This window comes from Doryrhamphus excisus, chromosome 13 (genome assembly GCF_030265055.1).
Source record: "Doryrhamphus excisus isolate RoL2022-K1 chromosome 13, RoL_Dexc_1.0, whole genome shotgun sequence".
Lineage (NCBI taxonomy): Eukaryota > Metazoa > Chordata > Actinopteri > Syngnathiformes > Syngnathidae > Doryrhamphus > Doryrhamphus excisus.
Window position 1 is genome coordinate 1,593,354 of NC_080478.1, and position 25,162 is coordinate 1,618,515.

At 46.6% G+C, this 25,162-nt stretch overlaps 3 protein-coding genes across 8 annotated transcripts; all 3 read right to left on the minus strand.

Annotated features, from left to right (window-relative positions):
• Positions 1-1,123: 1,123 nt before the first annotated feature.
• On the minus strand, positions 1,124-2,678 carry LOC131140624 (galectin-3-like). Its single transcript, XM_058091226.1, has 5 exons — positions 2,507-2,678; positions 1,821-2,357; positions 1,652-1,740; positions 1,419-1,587; positions 1,124-1,344 (listed from the first exon to the last, which is right to left on the minus strand). Exons 1-5 carry the CDS (start codon positions 2,516-2,518, stop codon positions 1,189-1,191), a joined length of 963 nt encoding a protein of 320 aa, XP_057947209.1. The 5' UTR covers positions 2,519-2,678; the 3' UTR covers positions 1,124-1,188.
• On the minus strand, positions 2,285-21,867 carry LOC131140622 (TALPID3 protein-like). 6 transcript variants are annotated; one of them, XR_009132432.1, is made up of 31 exons: positions 21,615-21,867; positions 20,892-21,180; positions 19,835-19,904; positions 19,580-19,742; positions 19,435-19,490; positions 19,284-19,365; positions 19,127-19,223; positions 18,544-18,619; positions 15,038-15,134; positions 14,788-14,960; positions 14,536-14,608; positions 14,252-14,467; positions 13,987-14,176; positions 13,729-13,917; positions 12,630-13,648; positions 12,344-12,487; positions 12,063-12,241; positions 11,870-11,991; positions 11,562-11,758; positions 11,345-11,501; positions 10,726-10,900; positions 10,467-10,654; positions 10,355-10,389; positions 10,216-10,287; positions 10,031-10,142; positions 9,868-9,968; positions 9,745-9,781; positions 6,698-6,803; positions 5,883-6,000; positions 4,166-4,272; positions 2,285-2,547 (listed from the first exon to the last, which is right to left on the minus strand). XR_009132432.1 is itself a non-coding variant. In XM_058091223.1 (28 exons), the coding sequence occupies exons 2-28, from the start codon at positions 21,169-21,171 to the stop codon at positions 6,727-6,729; spliced, it is 4,308 nt and encodes a 1,435-aa protein (XP_057947206.1). In that variant the 5' UTR covers positions 21,172-21,180; positions 21,615-21,867; the 3' UTR covers positions 6,025-6,726. The 6 variants fall into 6 exon arrangements, 3 of the variants coding, with proteins under 3 accessions (XP_057947206.1, XP_057947205.1, XP_057947204.1); XR_009132431.1 differs by having other exon boundaries at positions 4,166-6,000; XR_009132433.1 differs by lacking the exon at positions 2,285-2,547 and having other exon boundaries at positions 4,183-4,269; positions 4,510-6,000.
• Positions 16,118-18,434, minus strand: LOC131140623 (probable E3 ubiquitin-protein ligase IRF2BPL). The gene has a single exon (XM_058091225.1). The coding sequence runs from the start codon at positions 18,107-18,109 to the stop codon at positions 16,373-16,375; it is 1,737 nt and encodes a 578-aa protein (XP_057947208.1). The 5' UTR covers positions 18,110-18,434; the 3' UTR covers positions 16,118-16,372.
• Positions 21,868-25,162: the final 3,295 nt, after the last annotated feature.

The following is a 25,162-nucleotide window of genomic DNA, read 5'->3' on the forward strand; positions in this document are numbered from 1 at the left end:
TATTTGGTTCAGATGGTGTCAAGCGTGTGTGGCGGAAACCAGGTGAGGAGTACAAAGACGAATGTGTTTTACCTACAGTCAAACATGGTGGTGGGAGTGTCATGGTCTGGGGCTGCATGAGTGCTGCCGGCACTGGGGAGCTACAGTTCATTGAAGGAACAATGAATGCCAACATGTACTGTGACATCCTGAAGCAGAGCATGATCCCCTCCCTTCGGAAACTGGGCCGCAGGGCAGTATTCCAACATGACAACGACCCCAAACACACCTCCAAGACAACCACTGCTTTGCTAAAGAAGTTAAGGGTGAATGTGATGGACTGGCCAAGCATGTCTCCGGACCTAAATCCTATTGAGCATCTGTGGGGCATCCTCAAACTGAAGGTGAAGGAGCACAAGGTCTCTAACATCCACCAGCTCCGTGATGTCGTCATGGAGGAGTGGAAGAGGATTCCAGTGACAACCTGTGAAGCTCTGGTGAACTCCATGCCCAAGAGGGTTAAGGCAGTGCTGGAAAATAATGGTGGCCACACAAAATATTGACACTTTTGGCCCAATTTGGACATTTTCACTTAGGGGTGTATTCACTTTTGTTGCCTGCAGTTTAGACATTAAGGTCTGTGTATTGAGTTATTTTGAGGGGACAGTAAATTTACACTGTTATACAAGCTGTACACTGACTACTTTACATTGTAGCAAAGTTTCATTTCTTCAGTGTTGTCCCATGAAAAGATATAGTAAAATATTTGCAGAAATGTGAAGGGTGTACTCACTTTTGTGACATACTGTAAATGTCACAATAAATGTCTATGCCAACCTTCCTGCCTTTTCATTATCTTTTTCTTCTCTGTAGCTTTTTCATCAACGTTGCAATCAACCTTTTTAATGTTTCTAGTCGTCTTTTCAGATCCATTTTGTTCCTTGTGGTTAGTCTGCCAACCGGAAGGTTAACCTTTGTTACTCATGTAAAAACAAGTGCTATAGCGCCCCCTCGTGGAATAGAGGCGACGACACGATAAATGGCGCCATAGCAGTACATCACATGACCGTCCTTTTCTATTCCAATGTAGTAACACATTGTGTCACGATGTGATTGTTTTTAAAGAAACATGAAGGAAACAACAAGTGAAACAACTTTTTATTGATCCGACTTTTCTCCTCACACGAACGAGAGGTGAAGACCGCAAGGTCAGGCCGGGATGATGTTGACGTGTGACAGCGTGACGTCGTTGTAGATGCTCAGCTGGTTGATGCTTCTCAAGTTTCCCATGCGGTGCTTGAAGTCCAACAGGTGGTTGTTGTTGACAAAGACCTGAAACATCTGGTTTGTGCACTGGATCCTCATCTGTTAACACACCACTTCCTGTTAGCATTAGCGTTAGCATGGTGACAGGCTCAAGACACGGTCCCGTCTGTCACCTGGAAGGGCTGGCCCGCCGTGAAGGGGAACCGAGCGAGGTCTCGTTCCTCCTGCCCCCACTTGTTTCTTATCTTGCTGTTCCTCACGATCACCTTCTTCCCGTACTCATTGAAGCGAGGGTTAAAATGGAACACCACATCCCCTGATGCTCCAAAATCCACGGTGAACCTGAACACATCGTCACCTTAATCATCACCGTTTATATCATGGTCACGATGATGTCCAAACCTACTTGTCAGGTTTGTCTTTGATGACTCCATTGATGACGATGCTTGTTCCTGCTTCCAATCCACGAGGAATGCTTTGGCTGAAAGGCATCGACTGGAATATATACGTGGAGTATATATCATATATCATCATATACTTCATAAATACTAACACTGTATGCTGTGTACTCTCACCAGTGATTGTGTGCTGGCTCCTGGTCCAGTTGAAGGACTTGGCTGACCTCCGGGCGATGGAGTCCACCCCCCTGGGCCTCCCCCACCAGGCTGCGGTGCAGGCCAACCCCCTGGACCCGTGCCTCCAGGCTGCGGTGCAGGCCACCCCCCTGGACCCCCGCCTCCAGGCTGCGGTGCAGGAGGCTGCGGCGCAGGCCACCCCCCTGGACCCGTGCCGCCAGGCTGAGGCACAGGCCACCCCCCTGGGCCCGTGCCGCCAGGCTGAGGCGCAGGCCACCCCCCTGGACCGGTGCCTCCAGGCTGAGGCGCAGGCCACCCCCCTGGACCCGTGCCTCCAGGTTGCGGTGCAGGCCACCCTCCCGGACCCGTGCCTCCAGGCTGAGGCGCAGGCCACCCCCCCGGACCCGCGCCTCCTGGCTGCGGCGCAGGCCACCCCCCTGGACCCGCGCCTCCCGATGGAGCATTGGGCCAGCTGGAGTTTTGATTTGAGGACTGATTGCCCCCAGAGGCGGGCCAATCATCGAGAGCGTCAGAGAGCTACCAGACAAAAATATGTTAGACATTTCCAGGTGTCCCTGAAGGCAGCACAGAGGGTGTGGTGCCTCATGTGGAATGTTGTCTCACATACACACGCACCCATACACGCATACACGCATACACGCATACACCTGAGACATGTGACTTACGTTTATATTCATCTTCTGCGGTTAAGACGACAAAAACGAGTCTGAACGTGTAGAACAAACACATAAACACTTAGATTAGTACAATGTACAAGACTTTGTCAAAAATACTCTTTACTTGTTGTGTTTGGTTTTGACCACTTGAAGATTATGAGGTTAAAATACTACAAAGACATTACAGCGCAAGGCAGATTACTTTGTTAAAGTGCATGCAATAGAGTAGAGTACACGATGGAACACAAGATCTTCCATGTTAGTAAAAACAATGTATTTTGCGTGTACAAAAATATATACACACAAGTGGTGTGAAAAAGTACTTCTTGTTTTTTTTGCAAGAAATTGAAATATTGGTCAACGACAACGCAACTGAACACAAAATACAGAGGAAAAAAAACAACTCCAAATCTACATGGCCCTGTGTAAAAAAGCGATAAAAAACAAACAAAAAAACCTAATAACTGTTTGGGCCGCCCTTAGCAGCAACAACTGCAATCAAGCATTTGCGATGGAACACAAGATCTTCCATGTTAGTAAAAACAATGTATTTTGCGTGTACACTTTGACACTGAAATGAATATAAATATATACACACAAGTGGTGTGAAAAAGTATTTTTTTTTGCATGTTTTTTTTGCAAGAAATTGAAATATTGGTCAACGACAACGCAACTGAACACAAAATGCAGAGAAAAAAAACTCCAAAGCTACATGACCCTGTGTAAAAAGCGATAAAAAACCTAAAAAAAAAACAAAAAACTAATAACTGTTTGGGCCGAAGTAACAACTGCAATCAAGCATTTGCGATAACTTGCAATGAGTCTCTTACAAGCGCTGCAGAATTGTTGTCGTTCGGCCACACTGGAGGCTTTTCCAGCATGAAGCGCCTTTTTAAGGTCCCGCCACAGCATCTCAGTCGGATTCAGTTCAGGATTTTGACTAGGCTAGTCCAAAGTCTTCATTTAGTTTTATCGTCAGCCATTCAGAATCGGACTTGCTGGTGTGTGTTCGTTTTTTTGTCTTGGGAACTCTTTTGTCTGTTTATGCCCATCTCTTTCTAATGGCGGTGTAACGAACATGAGCTTAACTGAGGCCCCTCGGTTGTTTAGATGTTGTTGCGGGGTCTTTCGTGACCTCTTGGGGTAGTTTTGGTTGGCCGGCGACTGCTGGGAAAGTTCACCCCACAGTTCCATGATTCTGCCGTTTGTGGATAATGGCTCTCACTGTGGTTTGCTGGAGTCCTAAAGCTTTAGAAAAATTATAACCTTTTTCAACGCTGATGGATTTCAATTAATCTCAGTTATGTTGTAATGGTGGCGAGAATCGCCTTTTCGCAGCGAACCATGTAGGTTTGGATTTTTTTTCTCTCTCTCGATAATAAAAAATTAAAGTAAAACTGCATTTTGTGTTCAGTTGTGTTGTACTTCAGATTCCTACTAACATGGCAGCCATGTCCGCCGTCATGTACAGTCTTGTGCATTGCGCTAGAATGTCTTTGAGCAAAACATCTAAAAAAAAAAATATATTTTTTTGATGCTCTGTTTGTCCTTGTTACCATATATGGTGAATTGACAATAAAGACCTAATAAAGTATCCAAAAGAACAACTTTCAATACAAATTGAATACAATCAAATTGGACTTTTCAGAAAATGACAAAGTGTCTTACCTGACGTGCACACTCAGCCGCAGTGTATGTGTGTGTTAGAGAGAGAACCTCACCCTGTTAGCACACACACAGTCCACACCCACTTAGTGATGACGAATAAATTCCTGCTGCGACCACAATGGAAACAAACACAACAACACAATTCAAACATAACTTGACAAAGTGCACAAAATGTCTCATCTATAGAAGTCTATGAATGCCAGAAACCTAAAATGTGACATAAAAAGTGGTGCATGCACACTCATACAATTTGTGTACTTATACCCCTTAAGCCCTTTCCACACCTTCACTTGACAGTACAAGGTCAATGTAAAGTGAGTTATTAATGAGGCATCCATATTTACATGAAGACGTGTCTTTTTTTTAATCCAAATAGAGCCGTCAAAAATAATAACCAATTTATCAAATTAATGACGGTACTTTTTTTTTTTTTTTTTAAATGTAATTAACGCATGCGCACCAGAGAAACCACGCCTCTCGGCAGTCAAAAGCGCAACACACGAACGTAAATGCAACCCCAACATGATATACTGTATGTGCTATATCCAAGTCACACGCGTGTCTAGCCCGTTCGTACTGGGAACGACACTTCCTCATTGTCATTACACGAACGTGGGCTGCAACAGCATAAAAACGGTAGTGGGCGCGCTTGTGTATTTAAATAAACGGGAAGATACAAAAAAAAAAAAAACATGAAGTGGACATTGTTCTCTCTCACTATTGTAACTCTGAATCGGGATGTACAATTTTCTCCCTTTACGTAAGTTGTTAAATACATATATGTTAAATAATCTGATGTCTTTGAACGCAACTCCTCATTGCTTATAACAACATGGTTTAAAGCAGGCTGTCTCAAACACGCGGCCCGCAGGACACTCGTTTGAGGCCCCCGCCTTGATATGAAAGTTTAATGTTAGTTTGATATGGATGCTGTATGGTATCATGTACCCAGAAAAAATGATTACGTTTGATTCATGTTCATGTTAAAGGTTAAATAACTGTTAATAGTTATCCTCCCTATCCGTGTGGAAGTGGTAAGTTTTTGGCTATTTAAGTTGAAAGGAAATAACTTGAAAGCTACCGTTTAGGTCGCTAGCTCTCCAGTTTGCGAGTTAGCATGTGTCTCAAGACCCTGCAGTTGCGCAATATGTTGTAAATAAAAAGAGTATAAATGTGACTATAGTCGTGTTTTGTCATGTCTACAGGGCTCTAATAATGCTTTGTTCATTTTAATATGAAAAAAATCATTTGTCTACCCACCAACTATATGTGCTTTCTTAAGTTTTTATTATTATTATATTTATTTATTACTGATTGATTGGTTTTCTTTATTCTTGATTTGTTTATTTATTTTTCATCTTATTTTGTGTAGAAAAATAAAAAGTAAGATATTTGAGAACAGTGGAATGTTTTATCAGAGCTTTTATTGTAGAAAATTGGAACCAAAGCAAAGTTTTTTTAATTTTTTTGTTTTTAATAAATGCGTTTTTTTTTGTTTTTTTGTTTTGGAAAACCTGATGCGGCCCAGTCTCACCCAGACCCTAGCTCCAGTGGCCCCCAAGTAAATTGAGTTTGAGACCCCTGGTTTAAAGTGTGATTCAAATGTTCTGCTACTATTAAGGAGGCTGGTGATAGACATAATAGATTATTTGACTGGTTTTAATTAAATACGGTATAAATTAGCATATTTCAGACATGATTAATTTAAAAAACATACCTGTGACCCGGGTGGTCTGAGTTCTCCAGTGGAGGTGGGGAGAAGGGTGTCAGTTCCCGCTGTTTAAACCCTAGGTACCTTGGTGGGAAATGGTGCAGCCTACTATGTCAAGGCAGCCCTTGGTTCATTTCATGAAACAGAAATTACATTCTCAAAAATCATTTGACCAAAAAGTGTTACAATTCAGCACAACACCATAGCTCACAAAATTAGTGATGGAAACTCTGATTTTTTTTTGTTGTTGTCTTTCATTACTTTATTACCAAATTATGTGTAAAATGAATTACTGATGTAAAAAATACATGATGTGAAATGTTTATTATTGAAATAAACAGCTACAAAAATATATCATAATATTATAAAAACCAAGACAAATTTGGTCAAGATAGGTAAAATCTCCTGTTGTTCATTTCAAAGCGTTTAAGTCAAATTCCTAGACTTAGTGAATTTGACGATATTATTAGTGTTACAATGGTGGATGTTTCAAGTTGGCGGAGATTGCAGGAGAAGCGTTTAGAATAGGCCTACCTCCATCAGAAGTTGTAAATAAAGTTTAAAATGAGCACATATACACTACCGGTCAAATGTTTTAGAAAAAAAAAATTAAACTTTTGACCAGTTATATGTGTGGAACCTCGGTTAGCGTTTAAAATTTACAGTAAAATTCTGTCCTGGTTTGCATTCAGCCTTCAGTTAGCATACAATATGACGCGTGTCATGTTAATAATACTATCCGTGAGTCCAACTGTATTCTTAAATGCACTTTTACCATTAAAAAAAACATACTTGTTAGCAGCCTATTACTTTGCTGGTACCTCCAAAAAAGTAGCAGAAGTGTGATGCGCTAAAACAAATCACTGGAGTCATCTGAAGATATCTTCTCTGGTGGGACGCATGTACCGTTGCTGACTTCCTGTTGGCCTGAAAGAGACACAATAATAATACGCACGGAAAATATATAATAATATACACAAACATGTTTTTTATAGATTTACAATTATAGTTTTATGCAAAGGCTGGCATTTGCATGTTGTTTTAGCTAAATTTTATTTTATTTTAAGCAGCCGTGATCAAAAGAAAAGCTGTGATTGAGGTGAGAAACGCTAATGAATTCAAATAAACGTTTTTTTTTTGTAAACAACCACGTCATTAAAGTAACATTAAATCATCATGTATTCCTTTCATTCATCATTTCTATGTATTTATTTGCATTAGAATTTTTATAATATATAATTGTATAAAAAAAACTGTTTTGCATTGCATCACATGACTGCTGACATCCACCAACATGTTTGGATTTCTGGGACAGATTCATTGGATTTACATTATTTTTCTTATGGGAAAATAATAGTCTGCCCACCTGGAAGGGACTAATGACGCTAACCAAGGTTTTATTACTGAATTTTATATCCTTTGTGTGTTCTTTGTACTGGGGAGGAGGAGGACAATTGGGACAGCAGCCTGTTTTGTTTCGCAATAAAGAGTCTGTTGATGGACCACTTCCTCTACATCCTTACATCAGGGGTGAGCAAACTATGGCCTGGGGGCCACATCTGGCCCGCCAATTCTTTCCAAAGTATTTCATTGACACTTAACATACAACCTGCCATCATGGTTTGAACAAACCTTTTCATGGTTTAGGTAGCTTTTTTTTTTTAATCAATTTGGTTATTGGGCGGCACGGTGATCGAGTGGTTAGCACGCAGACCTCACAGCTAGGAGACCAGGGTTCAATTCCACCCTTGGCCATCTCTGTGTGGAGTTTGCATGTTCTCCCCGTGCATGTGTGGGTTTTCTCCGGGTACTCCGGTTTCCTCCCACATTCCAAAAACATGCTAGGTTAATTAGCCACTCCAAATTGTCCATAGGTATGAATGTGAGTGTGAATGGTTGTTTGTCTATATGTGCCCCGTGATTGGCTGGCCACCAGTCCAGGGTGGACCCCGTCTCTCGCCCGAAGAAGACAGCTGGGATAGGCTCCAGCACCCAACGACCTCGTGATGATAAGCGATAGAAAATGAATGAATGAATGAATTTGAAATATTGAACACTATTAATAATTTGGGCTGCACAGTGGTTAAGTGGTTAGCGCACAGGCCTCACATCTAGGAGACCCGAGTTCAATTCCACCCTCGGCCATCTCTGTGTGGAGTTTGTGTGGGTTTTCTCCGGGTACTCCGGTTTCCTCCCACATTCCAAAAACATGCTAGGTTAATTAGCGACTCCAAATTGTCCATAGGTATGAATGTGAGTGTGAATGGTTGTTTGGTTGGTTGTAGAAAATGAATGAATGAATTTGGTTATTTGATGCGTTCTGCTCCTGATAAAAGGGACACAAGCACATATAGCAGGTTGCATGACACTTTTACAGATACAATAATTCCAGGTGGACTGTTAGAATTATATGCGTAAATATATAGTCTGGCCCGCCCTCGTCAATTTTATTAAATCATTGCGGCCCGCGAGTCAAAAAGTTAGCCCACCCCTGCCTTACATCTACCCTGGGTAGATATCTTTATCCTGAATTATGCTCGCGACCGTCCAGTGTTGATAGTGATGTGGCTACATTATGTATTCATCCACGGCGCACCAGGCTGTAACTAGTTCTCGAGCTAGCCTTGTGTTTCAGTTATTAATTTATTAAGCTATTGATTTACACGAGAGGTACATACAACACAAAATGGAAAACACTTGGAACGCCGTCAATTTTTCGATTTGACCAACAGGTGGCAGCACAATTCAAAAACACACACACAGAAGTGACAATACTCTATATCAGGGGTCGGGAACCTTTTTGGCTACAAGAGCCATGAAGGCCAGATATTTTAAAATGTGTATCTGTGAGAGCCATATACATTTTTTTTAAACATTGAATGCAATAAAATGTGTGCATTTGTATGTAAGACCAACAGTTTTAGATATAATGGGCTCTAATTACGTAGACCAGGCACACTACCCCACGCCAAGGGGGTGTGGCCAGCAGCGCAGTGTCCAATAATAAATCAAATACTTGTTGCCATTAATGCAATTTCTGCTGCTGCATAGTTTTGAACCGTATTCAGTATATTTCATTCTTTTGGCCATCTTCGTCAAAAGGCTTGGTTCTGCAGCTTTAGCTAGGTGACTATTTGACTAAAGGAGGAAAGTTTACATTTACATGTTTTTTTGACATCTCACTGACCGAGGTAGACTACAGCATTACCCAGTAATAATCAAGTTTTGGTGTTTGACCTTGAAAATATCATCAAGAAAGATAGATATGGTTGGCCATATTGCAGTAGAAAATAGATGGACGAATTAAAATGCATAAGAAAGTTTTGATTTTTAATATTATTTTTAACAGTGATTTCTGTGATGTTTACTTTAAAATGTTAGCAAAAATACATTTTTATTGTGGTAAGAAACGCTTGAGAGCCAGATACAGTCATCAAAAGAGCCCTACCTGGCTCCCGAGCCATAGGTTCCCTACCTCTGCTCTATATGAATATTATTCATTCATTCATTCATTTTCTACCGCTTTTTCCTCACGAGGGTCGCGGGGGTGCTGGAGCCTATCCCAGCTGTCTTCGGGCGAGAGGCGGGGTACACCCTGGACCAGTCGCCAGCCAATCACAGGGCACATATAGACAAACAACCATTCACACTCACATTCATACCTATGGACAATTTGGAGTGGCTAATTAACCTAGCATGTTTTTGGAATGTGGGAGGAAACTGGAGTACCCGGAGAAAACCCACGCATGCACGGGGAGAACATGCAAACTCCACACAGAGATGGCCGAGGGTGGGATTGAACCCTGGTCTCCTAACTGTGAGGTACGCGCGCTAATATGAATATTATATTTCACTCTAATAAACTTACCTGTTTGTGTGGCGCTCAACTCTTTGAACTGCATCACCTGGATACACCCACATGGGAGTTGGTTCATTATGTTGTCGAAACGGTGGGTGGGTGGGTGAGTGGGTGAGTGTGTGAGCATGTCACCTGTCCTGCTGTATGCGTGTCATCCGGGTGTGACACCTGAGATGGAGACAGCTGACTGTGGAGGTCAGAGGTCACGTTGAGGCTGTCGTTGGTGGCGTCCGCTGAAAGATGACATCAATGTTACATGATGATGGTGATGATGATGATGATGATGATGTCACACCTGCACATGAATTGATCCGTGCCACGTGTTCGGGTGTCGTTGATCGCAAGCGCTCCCTGTAAGCGTGAGGCACTTCCCCCACGCTTAGGTCGTCCTGCCTCCTCCACGCACCCTAAAAAGACAGCAGGTTAGAGGTCAGAGGTCCTGGGCAGGAGTAAGTCAGTTGTTTCAGCGTGTGTGCGTACCGTATGTGTGTGTCCATGCTCCATCTGGGACATACAACCTTTGACCTGCCCCTCACTGGGCGGATCAATGTCCTAGATAAGGAACAGGAAGTGATAAACACGGAAGCTTTGGTAGCTTGATATTTCAAGTCTTGCTCACCGTATCCTGAAGAGAGCTGGAAAAACTGCACTCCTCTGAAACACATAGAAATTCTTTCAGGGGGAAAAAAGTCTGTCATGAAAAGTGAAACAGGTGGACGCCGCGCTCCCACCTGTCATGGCGTCTGGCTGGTTGAAACTGATCAGGAGCTCTCCCTCTGAGACCAGTTTGAGCGCTGTATCACTTCCTGTCGTTGGACTGCTGCTTCCATCATCGGAAACACTGCAGGGGGACTCTGGGTCGGGCCGGGGAGGGGGTGAAGCTAACGGGAGGGGTTGTTGTTCTTCTGCTGACGTCATCCTGGAAGAGGTCAGTATGAGATGGATCCTTATTAAAGCGATCATGTCTGCTGCGTGTGATTGTGCACACACTGTGGCTTAGCGTGTTCATCTAGCTGCTGCTCATCGAGGTGCTCCTCTGGCTTCTCCTCCTCCAGTGGCAGCTCAGGGTCTACCAAGGACAGGGAGGGTGTGGCTTGACGGACAACAGGAGGTGTTTCTGCAGAGTAGATGGGCTCCGGGGTGGGGATGGGCGTCGCTACAGGCTCTGAGGTCACAATCAGACAATGTTAGCATTTGATGGCTACTGATTCTAATGCCGGGCGGCACGGCGGTCTGGTGGTTAGTGCGCAGACCTCACAGCTAGGAGACCAGGGTTCAATTCCCACCCTCGGCCATCTCTGTGTGGAGTTTGCATGTTCTCCCCGTGCATGCGTGGGTTTTCTCCGGGTACTCCGGTTTCCTCCCACATTCCAAAAACATGCTAGGTTAATTAGCCACTCCAAATTGCCCATCGGTATGAATGTGAGTGTGAATGGTTGTTTGTCTATATGTGCCCTGTGCCCTGTGATTGGCTGGCCACCAGTCCAGGGTGTACCCCGCCTCTCGCCCGAAGACAGCTGGGATAGGCTCCAGCACCCCCCGTGACCCTCGTGAGGAAAAGCGGTAGAAAATGAATGAATGGATGATTCTAATGCCATTGCTAGCAAACCTCGGGCTGTGATTTGATGTGAGGAATCCTCCTCAACGAGCAAGCTGGCTGCTTCTGATGAAGGGGGCGTGGCCAGAAGGAGGGGGTCTCTGATGGACGGAACAGGACTCAGCACAGGGGTCGGTACCGGCGTTGGAACCACAGAAGACACCTTCTCCTGGAAAGAAGCGGCAGTTTTGAGAAGGTAACCAAAGCAGAGCTTTCGGCGGTTCTGTACCTCATCAGCTGTGTGTGGTTCTGGTCCAGGTGGTTCTTCCCCTGGTCTTGCTCCAGGATCTGGAGCCTCCCTCTGTTCAAGCACCTGAGCCACTATCTCGGCCAGGACCTCATGAACCAGTTGCCTGATTAAAACTGAGTCCACGGGCACATTGGAGTCTACAAAAAGCTGCAGACCCCCACCGCCGGCTGCCTCTACTGCACATCCACGGACACAAAGTCAGAAATGGGATCCACCAGGGGGATCTGACTTGATCCCACCTCAAGCTGGATTTGCTAGGGTAAGATTTAGACTGTGTCTCAACTCACCAATGTCTGAGGTGAGACTCCTCTCGACCTCTGATTGGTCCGTGATGTCATTCTGCCCGGGGTCAGGGGGCTGGGGTGCGTAGAGGTCAGAGATCATTGTTGACATGAGCTGCTGCTCCACCCTGAACACGACACAACAGTCAGAAGCCAGAAGAAGCAGAGCATTCGAGAGTCGCAGCGTCCGGTTAGTCACCGCATCGCCAGTCGTTTCACCAGGTCATCATCAACCCTCGCCACTGATGAGTGATGATGGCGGACGGGATGCAAATCAAAGGTCTGGCAGGGGAAGACTGGACCCTGATGCTGGACCAAAGTAGGAGATGGACCTCCCTCCAAACAGATTCCTTCCTCAGACGGGACAGACTCCTCCCCCTGGAATGCAAACAGCACATGGAAGGACGTTATTGATGATGATGATGATGTACGCGTCCAGTAGGAAGCGCTGCACCCCAACACAGGAAGAGGTGGTGCTACCTGCACCACGTCAGTGGCAAACAGGAAGTCATTTCCAGGGAAGCCATCCTCTTCCTCTGCGTCCTCTTCATTCTTCCTTCCCGTGATGTTGACAGTGATAGATGGGGGGGGCGGAGCTTCACCTGCATCCACTGGCTCCACCTGCTGCTGACAAATGGGGTCTTGGTCAGAACCACAGTAGCACCAATGCATCCAAGTCACGCAGTACTTCCCATCAAAAGGGGCGGAGCAAGAACACAAGATGTGGACCTGCTTCACTGGGCGCACGAGCAGACGTTTTACTCACGTGGCTGGGGGGCTCAGGAGAAGCGTGGTCCATGGAGGAGAATATGACAGGTGGTGGGCTCACTTTCTGTTCACACCTGGGGGGCTCAGGTGCAGTGTGGTCCACAGACAATACGACGGGTGGAGAGGTCACCTTCTGTTCACCCCTGGGGGGCTCAGGTGCAGTGTGGTCCATGGAGGAGAATATGGCCGGTGGTGGGCTAACTTTTTGTTCACACCTGGGGGGCTCAGGTGCAGTGTGTTCCATGGTGGAGAATATGACCGGTGGTGGGCTCACTTTTGGTTCACCCCTGGGGGGCTCAGGTGCAGTGTGGTCCACAGACAATACAACAGGTGGTGAGGTCACCTTCTGTTCACCCCTGGGGGGCTCAGGTGCAGTGTGGTCCACAGCCAATATGACAGGTGGTGAGGTCACCTTCTGTTCACCCCTGGGGGGCTGAGGTGCAGTGTGGTCCATGGAGGACAAAATGACCGGTGGTGTGGTCATTTTCTGTACACCCCTGGGGGGCTCAGGTGTGGTGTGGTCCACAGACAATACGACAGGTGGTGAGGTCACCTTCTGTTCACCCCTGGGGGGCTGAGGTGCAGTGTGGTCCACAGCCAATACAACAGGTGGTGAGGTCACCTTCTGTTCACCCCTGGGGGGCTCAGGTGCAATGTGGTCCATGGATGAGAATACGACAGGTGGTGAGGGCACCTTTTGCCGACACCTGGGGGGCTCAGGTGCAGTGTGGTCCACAGCCAATACGACAGGTGGTGAGGGCACCTTTTGTCGACACCTGGGGGGCTCAGGTGCAGTGTGGTCCACGGAGGAGAATACGACAGGTTGTGAGGTCACCTTCTGTTCACCCCTGGGGGGCTGAGGTGCGGTGTGGTCCACAGTCAATACGACAGATGGTGAGGGCACCTTTTGTCGACACCTGGGGGGCTCAGGTGCAGTGTGGTCCATGGAGGAGAATACGACAGGTGGTGAGGTCACTTTCTGTCGAAACCTGGGGGAGGGACCTATCCTTGGATGACCTTTGAGGGACGGGCAGAGTGGTAAAGATTGAGCATATACAATACAGCAAGTACAAGTAGTATTACGCTATATTACTGACCCAGTGGGACGGCTATGGCTGTCTCTGCAGGGGTCACAGAAAGGCCCCGTGGGGTCAGGTGAGAGGACAGATGTTGCCCAGGTGATGAGTTGAGGGGCACACCCACACTGGTCTCAGTCTTCCAGGGCTTCGCCTTCACACCTGAGACAGAAGGTATCTGCTCCACTTCCTGTTTCATACGACCACGTCCTGTTGGATGTCAGCAGTCACGTGATGATGCATGCAAGACATTTGACGAGCAAAGTGAATATCGCTGACCTCTCAAAGGCTCCATGAAATGTGGGCGGGGCTTCCTGCTGGTTAGGGAGTTGGCGTTCAGGGAGGTTACGGGAGGGTAGTGACTCTTCCCGGGGCTTGGTCTCAGGCTGTCTTGTGGCGTTATACCGTACAGACGAGTGAGGTATGATTCGTCGTCCAGCCGCTCAAAACCGGGAGCAGGCCCCGCCCCCTGCAACAGACGACAATGATGAGTCGCCAATGGCGCCTTGGCCACGTCAGTCCAATCGGCAGACAGAGTAGCTACCGCGCTCTTTCCAGCAATCTGGCTTCTGTATCCTCTTCCTGCCGCCGCCGCCGCCGCCTTACTTCCTGCCATCGTCTTATTTCCTGTTCCCCTGGGCAAGCTCGCTGTCTTTCCTGTGTGGGCGGCGCCTCTGCTCCCCACCACGCGCTGCGGCGAAAGTGGAAAGGATGAAGCGTCCGCACGCCTGCGATGGGACGCTTCCCGTTTCATCTTAGCCTACGCAGCACAGAAGGAGTCCGCGTTGCCAGGTTTGTCTCAAAATCTGAGGTCATGTGACAAGTCACCTTCACATCTCTGCTAATCAGATGGATCCAGGCATCGACGGTCCTCTTGATGCGAACCTGCTCGCTTTCGTCTCTGCAGAAGCACATGTGACAAATCGAGCTAATTATGAATTGACATGTATGAATCTCATTAGTGCTAGTACTTCCATGAGTACTACTAGTTACAATTACTCTTTCATTCATCTTTGGAAATGCCAAAAACTGAACCGGTAATTAAACTATGGACCGCTAGCTGGAGTGAGCAGTGGCTACCTGTTAGCAACCAGGGCCTCTAGCTGAGATTGCAGGATCTCTCCGGTCCGGACTCTTTCCACGGCCTCCAGATTCTCCTCAAGAACTTTCTTTTGTCGTTGAACTTGGCGGAGAACCTGACTGGCCTCCTCCAGCATAGAAGTAACCTCCGGCCCACTCTGAACAAGCAAGGCCTTGAGATGAACAGAAACAGTTTTACGGTTCAGAAGTAAAAGCGGCCGCCACGGACGAACTCCTGCAGCATCCTCACCTCAGCCTCCGCCAGCCCCGCCTCCATCGCTTCCTGGCTGTCATTAGCTTGGGTTGCCGCAGAAACAATAGGAGGGTCTCTGTGATGGTGGGCCTCCCTGCAAGAAGAAAAAACAACACTAAGAGCGATGAACAAGTAACATTACAGAAGAAAAGAACACAGTATATTTATCTTAAGAAGACAAATACTGCACATACTTCTAAAGTAGTCATGCAAATCATGACCAATAGTCATGCTTTCCTACAATGGACAAGTAAGACAGGTTAGAACCCAATTAAATAATACTTGTAACATTGCAATTTGGAAAGCTGCACATTTCTATGTGGCATATGCATGAGAAAGCAATACAAGTAATTGTAGTTGACTAATCAGTAATCAAATTCACCGAATTACAGTCAAAAGTCAGGAGACGCTTTGTAATACAATAACATGGTAAAGTGTCTCCAAACGTTTGACTGGTAGCGTACATATGAAGTGCACGAGTGCCGCCTCGTATTATTGTGCTGCAAGTACGTTAGCTGCGTGTAGCTCGGAGATTCTTCCTGAGGTGTGATATTATATTATTAAGTATTAAAGGATCATTGCAACTTGAATCTGAATCGGGCATACTGAACTATCAAGCATGTGCTAATATCGATAGCGGCAGAAAAACAGATATTGATATGAGCCAATATTTCATCAATCTTGCCATAATTTTCATAATTGAACATCCCTAATTGAAAGCCTTTTTCTCGCTTTGGATATTTTCCATGTCTGCATCTGCGGATGGAATTTATGAGATGTTGGCAGAATGCGTGCATGGATAAAACGTCTGCCACAATGGCTCTGAGGAACAGAAGCTGCAGAAGGGCTCTGTTGCTAGGCAACACATGGCGGTTTCCCATGGCAACAGTAGCAGGGATGCTGATGTAGTAGAAAATATTGCATCCATGCAGACGAGCGAGTGGTATGATGAAACAGCAGGAAAGGAACTTTGTGTTTTTACATCTTGTAAAGGGCTGCTGACCTGTCAATCACACACACACAAACAAAGATGTGACATCACGGTCTTGACACATGAGACTTTATTTCTATGCTGCAAGGCACGTTACAAGATGTCACCACATGAACACACGTCAACATGTAGAAAAGGTTTATTGCAACGTTCTAAAACTACAAATATAAAAATTAGCAGTGTTTGTGTGACGCTAACAGCTGCCATCCTCACCATTGTTACAAGACAAAGCTACCTAGCGAGGCCACGCCCACGCCAAATGGCGATCATGAGGTGAATAAATGTTAATTCATTTTTTCGAATAAGATGAAACATTGGTTTGGCAGACTAAAATGTTTTTTTTAGGGGTCCCTCTCCTTCTTGACCTTCACATCTCCGGCCAGGATGGTGGCAATCTCCCCCTGCATGAAGGCCCAGGGCACGTTGGAGCCCACCAAGGGGCACTTATCCCCGCTGGGACAGTACACCTCCGCCGAGGCCCCCTGAGCCTTGATGCTGTCTCGGGAACACGGGAAGCAGAACTTGTGGTTGGACACAGACGGACACTGCACAAAGTGTGTGTCCTCCAGCCGCTCGTGACACAGTGTGCAGCACAGAGGTCCGCTGGAGGCTGCGCTCTGAGCGTGCACCTGCTCCACGCCGCCGTTGGCCTCACCGTTGCGAGACGGGAGGCTATTCTGGGCGCCCACATTGGCTGGGGACAAGGGGCTGCTGCTGCAGTGGACGGAGTCTCTGTCTTTGTTGGGGGACTGCGCCGGTCCAAGCGTGTCTGCCGCTGACATGAAGACGGCCATTGGGGAGTGCCCACCCTGCGGGGGCACACTGGACTCAGGTGAGATGGAGCGGCCGGAGGATGGACCGAAAGACACTTTGAGGGCTTCGCCCTGGTTGTTGATCCACTGCTTGCGCTGGTCCTCCGTCAGTTTCGGTCTACTCTCAGCCAAGTCCGGTTCCGGGGAAGCCTTCCTCTTCCTGGACACGGCCCTGGACCCACTTGAGATCTGGGCCCGGGGAGGCAGCACCAGGGCGGTGGGCAGCAACGGGTGGCTGCTGTCGATGTGGGGCTGAGGCAGCATATCCCCCCCTACACAGTCCTTGAAGACCCGCAGAGGTTCAGGTAACAAATCACCCAGTAGCCGCCAGTCACCAGAACCGTGCTTCTTCTCGTACTCCAGGTACTTGAAACCCGAGGACAGTCCCCGACTCAGGTCCTTCATGCAGTCTTGGTACATCTGCTTGGCCACCCCCGAGGCGCTAGAGAACACATTCCCCGACCCACTCGGGTACTCGACAAAGATCTTGAGCTCATAGTCCAAACCGGATTTGGACACGGCGTCAAAGGCGAACACGCGTCCCACCAGGCCGTGGTCCTTCTTGAAGCGGACCTCAAAGGGTGTGCAGCCAGACAGAGTGACCAGGGTGTCCCGGACCACCATGGGCTTGCTTGCCCAGTCCTCCTGTCGGTTCCGAAGGCTCTCTCTCAGCTCGCTCAGAACCTCGGCATTCCGCTGCTTTTCCTTCAGCTCGCGCTCCTGCTTCACGGCTGGCTCGCTTTGACCCAGCTGGCCGAGCACCGGGCCTGGCGGGACGGTTCTGCTCACCGGGCCGTGCGGGCCCGGTCCATTCAACGTCTGAGGCTGCAGGCTGGGTGCACACACCAGACTTATGTGGGTCCTGCTCCTTGAATTTGGGCTTTGTCGGTTCAGCTCGGGAGGTCCGTCATCTACTTTGAAGCCATTCGGTCCTGGGAGCCCGTTAGGCAGCCTGGCCCGGGTGTCCGCACAGAGCGAGTACTGGTCCACAGAGTGCTGCTGAGACTTGCCGGGTCCGTCTGCTGGATTCTGGTTGAGAAGCTCCTTCCCACTTTTGGCCGCAGCGGGTTCCTGGAAACCATGAGCTTGCCTCAGATGGCGGGCCGTTTCGATGACAAACTCCACCCGGTCTGCGCCCTCGTAGTTGACGCAACCTCGGCACACGGGTTCGCTGAAGTCCCAGATCACAGCCCAGGACATGCGGGGCAGGTCGCACAGGTAACACGACTGTCTGCGGGACAAGGGCAGCTGCGGGGGCGAGGACATGGTCCCGGTGCCGCCTCCCTGCTGCCTTTTCCGACGCGCTCACGCCGGAAAATGTGGAGAAGAGACAAGTGTGCGCTGGCGGGCTTTTTTTTTTTTTTTTTGTTGGCAAGGCTGCTGGAGCTCACTGCAGCCAGGGAGCGGGAGGGGGGAGGGGCTTCACTGCATCCAGCTGAGGAATTCCGATTGGTTATACGCACACCCCGACATCCCTCCCACCCCCACCCCCAGGCTGCAATCTGGCGGTGAGTGACATCACCCCCGCCGACGTGAAAAACAAGCGCGCTGCTGAAGTGTCACATTTGGTGATGTTGGCGTTCGGAGCAAATAAATGTCACCTCTGGCTGAATGAACACATCCGTGTGCGTTGGGAGACAATCACGTGCGGAATATCTCGGCATATCAAGTTTGTCCTTCAAAAGGACATGCATCCTCACCTGGTTTGGTCTGTGTGTGTTGCCATGGTAACTGGGCCAGTCTCCACACTGGTTCTGGTTGATGAGGTGATGTTTACTAATAAAAAAACAAAACAAAACATATAAGCCAACTGGCCCCTTTACTACAGTTCATTCATTCATTTTCTTCCGCTTATCCTCACGAGGGTAGCGGGCGTGCTGGAGCCTATCCCAGCTGTCTTTGGGCGAGACAGCTGGACTGGTCATCAGCCAATCACAGGGCACATATAGACAAACAACCATTCTATATTACAGTTATGACTGTCAAATGTCTTTGGATGAGGAGGAGAATGAGGAGGAGGAGGAGGAGGAGGATGCCCCCTCCCCCCCCGCACACCTGCAGCGCCCAGCCTCAGCAAAAGTAAAGATACAATGTAGAAAGTAAAAACAGCAGCAGCCTCGTTACCATGACAACCGGTCATCATGACAGCCAGTAAAGGACTAAGAGATGGCATAGAGGTGTCCGTTGCCATGGTAACAACAAGAACGTAATTTTAGAGCCAACACTGCCACCCACTGGTCAACACAAGCAACACAAGATATATATATGTGTGTGTGTGTGTACCTGCAGAGTCCACCTTCGTGACTTGTTGACATGCGGGGTCAGAAGTGGTGGAAGAAACAGGCGTGACGACGCTGAGAGCCGACCCGAGATATTGGCTCTGTGAGAGGAACACAGTGAGTCACAAAGATGGTGGAAAGCGAGCCGGTGAGTCAGTCACCTGAGACTCCAACTGCCGGCTAGGCAGCGCCGCCTCCGTGGGCTGCGGTGTCACCTGGCTCCGCCCACTGGCGCCGCCCAGTCTACAAGAGAATACAGTCAGTCACAGTGCGTGTGTGTGTGGACATGTGAAGACTTGACGCATAGCCTACCTGTCCACGATGTAACCCCGCTGGAACCCTCCAGCTTCCATGTCTGACTGAGCCTGCTGACATGTTTTCACACACCCACACCCACGCGTCAGTCTTATGAGGTTCAATAGTTATCTTGTGCCAGTCATATGACCTGTGCCTTTACCAGTGGAGCTGCAGCAGTAGTGTGTGCATTCATGGTATCTCCTAGGTTACCAGAAAGGCATTCTCCCCCCGCCTGTGCACTATGGTGGGAGGTGCTGCTGCTGCTGCTCTGGGCGGGGTCTAAAAGTTGAACTTTGACCTCTCGCCTCTGAGGGGCGTGAGAGCTGAGCGGCAAACAAACACAAAAGTGGAAATAGTTTCAATTGAAAAGCATTAGCCAGCTGGTGACTTCCTGCCAGATCAACGCAACACTCACTGCTGCTTGAGAGCCGCCAGCACCGCACCACGAGCCCCCATCTGAAAGTGTGATGTCAGGAGGTTGTGACCTGAAAATGAAGAACTTTTAGTATTGTCGTGTCACTATAACGGTAAGGTTCAGAAAAATGTCTGTCCATTTTGTCAAGTACAGTTCACACGCACACCATGATTGGACAAACGCTACCAGGTGATTTAGCTCATAAAGCTATGTGATGACGGGAATGCTACATGCTAATGGCTGTCACCTGTCGAAGTGATGTGGTGAAATGGGTGATATAGCCGTTAATGCCATGCAGCCAACTAGCATGAAACATTCATCTATTCATTTATGCCAAAATAGAAGAAAATAAGAACTTGGCTAATCATACACCTTCAATGTTTGGTTAAGCCGGAAAAATGAAGAGATCCTGGATTTTAGTAAAAAAAAAATATATACATATATATGAAAAAACATGGCTATTATGGTTATTCCGGCGGCACAGCGGTCGAGTGGTTAGCGCGCAGACCTCACAGCTAGGAGACGAAGGTTCAATTCCACCCTCGGCCATCTCTGTGTGGAGTTTGCATGTTCTCCCTGTGCATGCGTGGGTTTTCTGCGGGTACTCCGGTTTCCTCCCACATTCCAAAAACATGCTAGGTTAATTAGCCACTCCAAATTGTCCATAAGTGTGAATGGTTGTTTGTCTATATGTGCCCTGTGATTGGCTGGGCACCAGTCCAGGGTGGACCCCGTCTCCCGCCCGAAGACAGCTGGGATAGGCTCCAGCACCCCCCGCGACCCTCGTGAGGAAAAGCGGTAGAAAATGAATGAATGAATGGCGTGACCTCAACTCAAACTCCGTCACCTCTCATCCAAGCAGGATTCATCAGGTCTGAGATCTTGGTGCAAGAGCCAGTGTATTTATCCTCTAATGGAGGATACAACCAACACATACAATGGTGGATGCCATACAGTGCTGTGAGGAACGCACTGATTTTACATTGGAGAAACCAAGCAGGTACTGAGCAGACAAAGGCGTGTGTGACGTCACAAAAAGGTATGGTGTCAGACTTACCAGGCTGAGAGTCCATTGGTGTCCGATGAGGGGCCCCGCCGCTGTCCGGTTTGTGTCGAGGCATTCGCCATGGCCTTCCTGGTCTGGAGCTCCGTTGGTGCTCCTCGGACAGTTTCTCGATAGTTAAACGGACGGGACCGCAATCCGGTCTGGTGGCAAGGCTCCTGGCTGAGATAACAGCCTGGGCTGTTAGCCCAGCTTTGGAATTTAAGGTGGACTGGTTCCGACCCGCGTTGCCGCGTGAGGACTTCAGTCGGACTGGCTGAGAGACCATGCTCATTTCAGAACACTGTGTAAAATAAAAATACAATTACAAAATACTATTTAAAGTAGAAAAGTAAAAAATAAAAAATAAAGTAGAAAAGGCTTGCTTAAGTTATATTACTCAGATAACAGTCAGCAGGTGTGAAGAAAAAATTACTAATTTCCTATTTTTTTTATTTATGTTGGATATAGTTTTGAGAACAATAAAGTGGCAAATAGGACCCTTAGAAATCTATTTAATTTTTTCAATTGAGTTTCTCGTCGTGGCAAAAATGACAGTAATTGCTTTGGCCGACATTTTTACATTTGATCCGGAAACTACCGTCCTTTCACCATTTCAACATATCTCTCACTACTACCCCCTTCCCCCTGGATCCGGTCACATCTAAAATGATGCCTTAAAACCCCCAAAACAAATACATTCCATACAAAAACGCTTTAAAATCAATTTGAACTCACCTCGCATCAGAGATGATTAGGCTAACTTATGTTAGCGTACTTCCGCTAACCAGCTTCAAAGTTCCCGCTGAAAGTGTGTGACGCGACCAAGACAAACGACAAGAAGCTCTGCAAAATGAGTTTGTACCAAGAAAATGACGCTTGTGGAGTTGTAAAGTGTGTCTTCAAGGAGAATTTGGTAGCGAACACAAAAAGGTAGTGAGAAAAAGTGCCAAACGCGTCCAAAACAGACAGTTACTCCAAACAAAGATCACTTCCGGCTTCATCTCGTGAGCAAAGAGCGTTTCCGCTGTGACGTCTCACTCTAATATTATTGACCATCGCCATGTTTATATAGTTTCACAATGTTTACAAGACGTTTCTTGTCATGGTAAATGCTAAAAATGTGTCATTAGATCCATTATATCTACCGAATACACAATCTCGTATTAAATCTGACAGTACATACAATCTGAAATTTGAGGGTCGGAAACTATTGTCACTGCATTTGTATGGCCCGGTGTTGTGCCGAGTTTTGCATGCCTGCCGGATTTTGCATCCACCTCGCGGGAGGGCGCACGCTCAGTTAAAACCGAAAATACGTGACGCTGCGGGGTTTTTTGGCCACAGGACTTCACGATAATGAAGATATTATACTTTGTGTCTCCTTTATTATTTACTATGAAACATCTAAAGCACACAGTATATGAAAACTTCGATTTATTGGCTTGGTATTTGTTAGGTATGTCAAGCATTTGACGCATGCGTATTCAGGAATACGGTGAGTGGAGCGGGTTAGACATTTACAATGTAATTGTGGCGCTTTGTAACACATTTCTTCCGCCATTTAGGTATTTCTGCATAACTAATGACAAATATGAAATGTGGAAGTATTTACCAATTCATTTTGTGGCCAAGAGCTGACGTAATTTCTATGAGGCATGAATGAGGCATGATGCAACAGTCGATCTCACCCGTTTGACATACTTTGGACTGTAAAATGAAAAATAAAAGTGTTGAACTTGGGGGCTCCACTCATTCATTCATTATGTGGAAACACAATGGTTATTTGGTGAATTTTAAATTCCCCATCTGCAAATATGGGTGCATGCATTCTATGGCAGGGCAGATTTTTGACCTGCCGAGATTTGCATCCACCCCTATTTGGACTAAGATAACTTCTACATGTCTATAGTTCATATTATTTACTTTAAAGACATCCCTCTCTCATGTGGACTTCATCTTTGAACCAAAAAAGTTCCCATATTGGAAATATGGGGTGCATGCATTTTACGGCAGGGCAGATTTTTGACCTGCCGAGATTTGCATGCACCCCCTATTTGGACTAAGATAACTTCTACATGTCTATAGTTCACATTATTTACTTTAAAGACATCCATCTCTCATGTGGACTTCATCTTTGGACCAAAAAAGTTCCCATATAGGAAATATGGGGTGCATGCATTTTATGGCAGGGCAGATTTTTGACCTGCCGAGATTTGCATGCACCCCCTATTTGGACTAAGATAACTTCTACATGTCTATAGTTCACATGATTTACTTTAAAGACATCCATCTCTCATGTGGACTTCATCTTTGGACCAAAAAAGTTCCCTAACAGCAAATATGGGGTGCATGCATTTTACGGCAGGGCGGATTTTGTGCCTGCCGAGATTTGCATGCACCCCCTATTTGGACCAGCGTAACTTCTACATGTCTATAGTTCACATGATTTACTTTAAAGTCATCAATTTCTCATGTGGACTTCATAATTTCAGCAAAAAAGTTCCCATATAGGAAATATGGGGTGCATGCATTTTACGGCAGGGCGGACTTTGTGCCTGCCGAGATTTGCATGCACCCCCTATTTGGACTAAGATAACTTCTACATGTCTATAGTTCACATGATTTACTTTAAAGTCATCCATCTGTCATGTGGACTTCATCTTTGGACCAAAAAAGTTCCCATATAGGAAATATGGGGTGCATGCATTTTACGGCAGGGCGCACAAAATCTGCCCTGCCATAAAATGCATGCACCCCATATTAGCTGTTAGGGAACTTTTTTGTTCAAATGATGAAGTCCACATGAGAGATGGATGTCTTTAAAGTAAATCATGTGAACTATAGACATGTAGAAGTTATCTTAGTCCAAATAGGGGGTGCATGCAAATGTCGGCAGGTCAAAAATCTGCCCTGCCGTAAAATGCATGCACCCCATATTTCCTATATGGGAACTTTTTTGGTCCAAAGATGAAGTCCACATGACAGATGGATGACTTTAAAGTAAATCATGTGAACTATAGACATGTAGAAGTTATCTTAGTCCAAATAGGGGGTGCATGCAAATCTCGGCAGGCACAAAATCCGCCCTGCCGTAAAATGCATGCACCCATATTTGCTATATGGGAACTTTTTTGCTGAAATTATGAAGTCCACATGAGAAATTGATGACTTTAAAGTAAATCATGTGAACTATAGACATGTAGAAGTTATCTTAGTCCAAATAGGGGGTGCATGCAAATCTCGGCAGGTCAAAAATCCGCCCTGCCGTAAAATGCATGCACCCCATATTTGCTATATGGGAACTTTTTTGCTGAAATTATGAAGTCCACATGAGAAATTGATGACTTTAAAGTAAATCATGTGAACTATAGACATGTAGAAGTTACGCTGGTCCAAATAGGGGGTGCATGCAAATCTCGGCAGGCACAAAATCCGCCCTGCCGTAAAATGCATGCACCCCATATTTGCTGTTAGGGAACTTTTTTGCTGAAAAGATGAAGTCCACATGAGAGATGGATGTCTTTAAAGTAAATCATGTGAACTATAGACATGTAGAAGTTATCTTAGTCCAAATAGGGGGTGCATGCAAATCTCGGCAGGTCAAAAATCCGCCCTGCCGTAAAATGCATGCACCCCATATTTGCTGTTAGGGAACTTTTTTGGTCCAAAGATGAAGTCCACATGAGAGATGGATGTCTTTAAAGTAAATCATGTGAACTATAGACATGTAGAAGTTATCTTAGTCCAAATAGGGGGTGCATGCAAATCTCGGCAGGCACAAAATCTGCCCTGCCATAAAATGCATGCACCCCATATTTGCTGTTAGGGAACTTTTTTGTTCAAATGATGAAGTCCACATGAGAGATGGATGTCTTTAAAGTAAATCATGTGAACTATAGACATGTAGAAGTTATCTTAGTCCAAATAGGGGGTGGATGCAAATCTCGGCAGGTCAAAAATCTGCCCTGCCGTAAAATGCATGCACCCCATATTTCCAATATGGGAACTTTTTTGGTTCAAAGATGAAGTCCACATGAGAGAGGGATGTCTTTAAAGTAAATAATGTGAACTATAGACATGTAGCAGTTATACTGGTCCAAGTGGGGGGTGCATGCAAATCTCGGCAGGTCAAAATCCACCCGCTGTAGAATGCATGCACCCCATATTTCCTATTGGGGAACTTTTTTGTTCAAATGATAGACATGTAGAACTCATCTTAGTCCAAATAGGGGGTGCATGCAAATCTCGGCAGGTCAAAATCCGCCCTGCCATAAAATGCATGC

Coding starts and splice junctions, on each gene's coding strand:
- LOC131140624 (XM_058091226.1), bottom strand. Junction 1,741..1,820: donor GAGCCAGCACACAATCACTG/GTGAGAGTACAC, acceptor TATATATTCCAG/TCGATGCCTTTCAGCCAAAG. Junction 1,345..1,418: donor CGGCGGGCCAGCCCTTCCAG/GTGACAGACGGG, acceptor GTGTGTTAACAG/ATGAGGATCCAGTGCACAAA.
- LOC131140623 (XM_058091225.1), bottom strand. CDS start 18,109: ATGTCCTCGCCCCCGCAGCTGCCCTTGTCCCGCAGACAGTCGTGTTAC.
- LOC131140622 (XM_058091221.1), bottom strand. CDS start 21,171: ATGAGCATGGTCTCTCAGCCAGTCCGACTGAAGTCCTCACGCGGCAAC. Junction 14,468..14,535: donor TGATTAGCAGAGATGTGAAG/GTGACTTGTCAC, acceptor TGTGCTGCGTAG/GCTAAGATGAAACGGGAAGC. Junction 13,918..13,986: donor TTTCATGGAGCCTTTGAGAG/GTCAGCGATATT, acceptor GACATCCAACAG/GACGTGGTCGTATGAAACAG.